The 6,121-nt window shown below is 37.2% G+C and overlaps 1 protein-coding gene across 1 annotated transcript in view; it reads left to right on the forward strand.

The window, feature by feature from the left end:
• LOC102043225 (cytosolic phospholipase A2 epsilon-like) overlaps positions 1 to 4,073 on the forward strand; it is a 32,750-nt gene extending 28,677 nt beyond the window's left edge. Inside the window, exons 18-21 of the mRNA XM_005419407.2 lie at positions 717 to 908; positions 1,360 to 1,529; positions 2,576 to 2,762; positions 3,707 to 4,073. Of these exons, the coding sequence (XP_005419464.1) occupies positions 717 to 908; positions 1,360 to 1,529; positions 2,576 to 2,762; positions 3,707 to 3,915 (758 nt within the window). The 3' untranslated portion in view covers positions 3,916 to 4,073. The remainder of the gene's footprint in view (positions 1 to 716; positions 909 to 1,359; positions 1,530 to 2,575; positions 2,763 to 3,706) is intronic.
• The last annotated feature ends 2,048 nt before the right edge of the window (positions 4,074 to 6,121 follow it).

Genomic DNA, 6,121 nt, shown 5'->3' on the forward strand with positions numbered 1-6,121 from the left:
TCAGAGAGTAAAAGATGAGGAAAGAAAAGCAGAGATGCCAACTAAGATTTTTTTTCTGCCTGATGTAAAACTAAATTGAGCTTCTTTGGAAAAGCTGTATTAAAGCTGTACCTTTTCCTGGACAGACACAAAACCAGTCTCTATCAGACATATAGAAGTCATGTTGTATCAAAAACACATCTTGAGATTGTTAAACTAGGATATGGTCCTCCTTGGCCAGTAACAACATGGGTAGAGAAAATGACTCTTGCAGAGAGCTGATTTCTCCACTGAACTACCCATGGGGAAAGCTTTATCTTGCTGTGAATTGCACAGGGAACCTGTAGTGACTGGTCTCCTAACTTGATGCTGAGGCTGGCTGACACTCACATGCATTCTGAAGGTGTCCTATTGACAGGTCTCCTGTATATTTTGGGACTGTTCTCTCCCCTCCACCATATGCTACAGTAGAGGTGGGCATCATTTGAGGAAGCTTAGAGTGGAAGGTGATCCTTACTGCCTGGCAGCCTGCTGCCTGCAGGTAGCTGGTCATTTAATTCACTGTTGAATGCTGAATTTTATTTGGTGGCATAGATCTTAAGGGCTTATAACTATGTTTGATTAACTTTGGAGTGGGGGATGATGATACCTGTCATTATTAGTCACTCCATTTTTCAAAATATTGGTCAGTTCAGAAAATTATCCTAAACTTAAAATGTTGTCTTTCCATCTTGCAGCAGAAGAACCCTTTCTGTCTGTGAATCCCTATGAAGTAGACACGTGTCTATTCACTCCCTCGAGTGTCTTCTCCTCCACTCTGCGAGATGTCTTAACAGGACGTCCAACCATTGCACAGTATCCCAATTTTATCAGAGGCTTCCAGCTGCATAACAAGTACCTGGAGAGTGAAGGATTTTCTACCTGGAAAGGCACAGTAAACCAGCATGCTTTTCAGTAATATTCTAAGAAGGTTTAGGTTTCAGAATTCACTTAGGATTTCCAACAAAGAGCTGAGACTGACTTCTGAAATGCCACTTCTCCATTTAAAAATGGAAAACATGAAAGCCAGATTTGAACAACATTTCAGTTTTGGTGCGGGGTGTTGAAGAGTGAAATTGTATCTGGCTGACTGGGGATCATGTTCCTGTGGATAAAGTGAGCTCAGCCTAAGGCAGCAGGAGAGATCACCCCTCTAGGGCTAAAGCAACATGAGGTGCTCAGGAAGGGGGAACGAAAAAACAGTAGCATGTCACTTACCCCTGTAAATAAATGCAGCTAGAGTGAGGACAAAATTCTTAATTCTTTATTCTTTACCTTCCTTCAGAGGAGAAATCCATTCTTGTGATTTATTGGTAGTAATGAGAAATAATTACGTTTCAGACACAGTGATAGACTCCTTTCCAAATAAACTGATGGAAACAGCAGACAGTGAGCTCTCCCTGGTTGATACTGGCTTTTTCATTAATACCAGCTACCCACCACTTTTGAGATCGAAGAGGGAGGTTGATGTCATCCTCCATTTGAATTACAGTGGAGGGTCCCAAACACTGGTAAGAAAAGCCATGGTTCTGAAATCTTTTTCCTTCATGGTCTTTTGATCTCTACCAATTGTCAGTACTGGAATGTGAATTAGATTATTATTATTATTATTATTATTATTATTATTATTATTATTATTATTATTATTATTATTATTATTATTTAGATCATTAGGCAATTGATTTCTCAGTAACTAAAAAGGATATTAGAAGATGATGATGGATATAGGCATTTCAAAATCATCAAGGTCTTCACTGCAGTGGATCCAATAGTTTTTGAAAACTGATGGATTATATTCTGGATTATATTATAAACTGATAGAGTACTCTGAAACTCTGCTACTGATTTTTTTTATCCTTGTACAGAACAAATTACAAAGGCAATTGAAATCCCTGAAAACACTTTAACTGACTAAATGAGAAAACCTGTCTTGGTCTTTATATCTGATATCAATCCTCTGGAAACATAGGGCTAATGCCAGATTGATTCATAATTTAAAATAGTATGTTAGTGTTGCATATATAATGATAATAATGCAAAAATAAACATAGGTTTATAGTAAATATAGCTGTTAACATTTTTTATGAGGTCACAAAGTATGTTGGTAAATGGGTTTATTAATAGGGAGTCATTATCAAGGAACATAAATTATGCAGAGGACAGACTGGGAAAGTGGTAAATAATGAAGAAGTCAAGACAATGACGCAGAGAAATCTGGACTGATGTGTTCCTTCTCCATTATTTTAGTTTCTTTGCCTTCCCCTTCTGAACTTCTTTCAATGGAATCCTAAAATCAGACCTGTGGGTTTTGGATTAATTTTCAAGTTCAGAGAAAGTGACTGTTTTCTTATTTTGCCTAAAGCAATGTGGAAAATAAGACAAGCTGCAATGTCTCTTGTGGTTATGATTGTTTCCATCTGAAATTTAATATCTTGACAGAGGGAGATTCAAACCTTGGGATATTCCTGTTAGCTGCTGCAGTTTAGAATATCCAGGTTTCTGTATCAGTTTTGATTGTTTGTGTTAATTTCATATATATCTTTTTTCTGTCATCCAGCCTCTGGATCAGATTGCAAAGTACTTCTCGGAGCAAGAAATTCCATTTCCCAAAATTGAGATAAGTGAAGAAGACAGGGAAAACTTGAAGGAGTGCTATGTGTTTGAAGAGGCTGACAGTCCACAGGCTCCAACAGTGCTTTTCTTTCCCCTAGTAAATGACACTTTCAAGAAATATAAAGCTCCTGGTGAGTCATCTGTGACAGCAATTTTAATAAAAAGTTGTTTTCCTAGTGAATTCTTTCAATTTCATATCTAATGTATCTGTCACTATCATCTCTGACCTTTCCAATGCCAGCATGGGTCTCATCACTGAAAAAAATAACTACTCTGTCTCAGGACATCTGAACTATATGAACACCAGAATCCTTCTTAAAGCACTTGAGATTCTTAAAGGACAGGCACTTATTTCACAAGAACTACTAGAGGTAGTATGAAAGCAAAAATTCTGATACTTCTACACCTTGAGGGGTAGGTTCTCAACACAAGATGTTTTACTCTACAGACATGGACTTGTCATGCACTGCTGCTTGCAAACAAAGATAAGGAAAAACCTTCTGCTAGTTTTGGTGTGAAACCCATTCATTCAAGTTTTTTTCACATATTTAAAAGTAATCTCCCAGACTGAGATTTGAGTGGGCAGAGATCTTTGGTGTTAATTGAATTATGAGTGCATTATTCAATTGTTAATTGAATTATGCACTCATAATTCAATTAATTTAAGTAATTGAATTATGAGTGCAATTATTTCCCCTGAACTTTCAGTGAGGTGGCTATTATTTTGTCCAGTATAAGAGTATCTGGTTTCCTTTTTGCTTGTGCTTTTCTAGTTGAGTGAAAAAGACCATGTTGTCCCAGCTGTGGTCTAGCATTGCTGCTGCTAATGTTCTTCTAACTTCAAGCTGTTTGAGTGATGTAAATGTTAAATGATATAAAATCATATTTGGACAGAGGCTTGATCCAGATTCTGAAAAACACACTGCTACTAGCACAGTACTTTTACTTGCCTCTGGCAAATTATATCTTTCCTTCCAAATCTCCCTTTTCTACCTGTAATTATGTAAATATTGATAGGAGGCACATACTGCAATAAAACCTTATTGGTGCATCTCCCTGTGGTTTGTCCCCTTAGGCGTGGAAAGGAGTGCTGAAGAGATGGCTGAAGGCAAAGTTGATGTCTCCAGCATCCTCTCCCCATTTACAACAAGAGAGGTGTGTTTCAGTGAAGAAAATTTTGACAAACTGGTGAAACTGACAGATTACAACGTCCTGAACAATGAGAAGTTGATTATTCAGGCCTTGCGCTTGGCAGTGGCACGGAGGAAGCAGAGGAATTTTTAGCCACCACACATGATCTTCAGCCTTTCATGTGGTATTTCTTGGGTTGGCTGTGTTTTGGTGAGGTCAAGATGTTTGATTCTTATCAGTGATACTTGCAGTGGAAATCACATAATCCTAAGGACATTCTGGACTCCACCCTATTTACATGGCTCTTCAGACAAACAGATTGGAATTTACCAGTGGTTAAAACAAACTTCAAAGCAGTAAATTTGTTTTTAGTTTTTTTACCAAGTTACTTTACTAATTGTTACATATATTCAATATAAATTATTATAATGTTGTGGAAGATAATAATGAATTATGTGGCATATTAAAATTTGTATCAAAAGAGTATTTATGTGGTGTGTTTTCTGTGTGGCAGGACAACAATCCCTTGAATTGGAATTTTTTTGTAAATAACTAATTCATTGGGCTGGTCTTGCTTATTTAATTATTGAAAGTTGTCATCTCTGATTTGATTGTCTGTCCACTATGAGATTTTTATTTAACTGTTTTCACAAGTCTTTGAAAATAAATTTCTGAAGTTAGTATCAGTGTTGTTAAAATTTATACACTTTTCACCATCAATAAAGAATTACCCCTGAATTAGATCATCTTTGTTTCAGGATATCAAACATGTCCTCTCTGAGCTGCTGTTCCCAGAACCATTTAGATTTAGCCTAAGCAGTAGACGTGTTGCCCAACTTTCCTTCACTTTTCTCTTGGAGTTTCTGTTGGCTGTCCTGTCTCACTCATCTTTACCTGCCTTCACTGTTCCTGAAGGATGACCTTGTGATTTCTCTCAGTGTTCCATAAGATGGGAAGTGGCTGCTAGCTCTTTGTGCAGAATAGGGCAATGCAAGAGACCCCTTTAGGATCTTTTCCAGACATAGCTTTCACATCTGTTCAACATTTACAGGAAAATGGTCTTTGCAGGGATTGTTCTGAGATACTGGTTTCTCATCATCAAAAATCCTAGAGGTCTTCTAGGGGACAGTAGTTGCCAAGACTCCTCTCACAACTCTCAAACAGGCAGATCACAAGTTCAGTCTTTCACAACATCAGCCTTACACTGTGGAGCTGTGATTCATGAAGAGATTAGTCATAGGAGCTCAGAAAATGTTTTGGATTAGCTTCCTTTTGTTAATAAAAGATTTCCACCGTTGTGAGGAAATTCAGACAGCAGCGCAGAGTCAGTGTTGAGATCGGTATAGTCTTGACTATCATCAGAAACAACAATTTATTTCGTATAGAATGAAGTTCTAGGTAATGGAGGGGAAGAATGAGAGGGCAATGTTTTTCACTTATGAGCATGTTCATTGTGTTCATATACTTGAAAGTCTTGAAAGAGTGCAGTGTAACCCTGATTTCAGGTACAATATTGTATGTTTAAATCTACATTATTGTCCCTCCAAGTGTGAGGCAGCTGTAATTGTGGTTCTGCTTCAGTACACTAGAATAGTTAGTTCATGGGATGCATCTGGGTTCTTTCTAGAGATATCTTTAGGTTTAATGTCATGGTTTCCTAGACCTTTTTGCTGGAAATGAAACAAAGTAGGATGCAGGATGTTTCAGTCTGTTTTACAGGGGAAACTTGCTCAACAACAGGATGGAAAAAAGCCAGGTAAGTGCAGTATGCGGCCTGAAACGGATTAATGCTGCTTTTCTTTGTGTCCTGCTGGCTGACACGAAACCTGCCTTTCCCTCTCTGGGAGTTCCTATTACTCTCAAGCTCCTCAGTTTCCCCAGTGTTTCAATATTGACTTTTTGAAGCAGAGTACCAATAGTGATTGTTATATATATACATATAAATAATTGTTAATTTCAAGATATTCAGGATGACTGATAAAAACATGCAGGCTTGTAACTGAGCTTTTGCCACCTCTCCAGGAATATTTTCCTTTTGGGTTAACTTCCTTTTACTGCTGCTTCTGTGATCTGTTAGTTACACATCCTTAATGTGTTCAAAATTTGTCTGCATGACATCTAGTTCTTAGGTTAGAATGTCTTAAAGTGCCAAATATTTTAGGAAATGAAATTATGTCATGTCATTGAAGTTACCTTTATCAATGTGTTCTCAATTCATTGCGAAGTGAAATGAGATTATTTTGAAATTGATTGATCTGTTAATTTTTACAATAGCAAGGATGATTTTAAAAAGACAAAATCAAAATCCAAACTCTCATTTTTTTACTTCTTGTGTACTAATTTTGTCTACTCCCTCAAT

Source organism: Geospiza fortis, unplaced genomic scaffold, assembly GCF_000277835.1.
Source record: "Geospiza fortis unplaced genomic scaffold, GeoFor_1.0 scaffold66, whole genome shotgun sequence".
Taxonomy (NCBI): Eukaryota; Metazoa; Chordata; class Aves; order Passeriformes; family Thraupidae; genus Geospiza; species Geospiza fortis.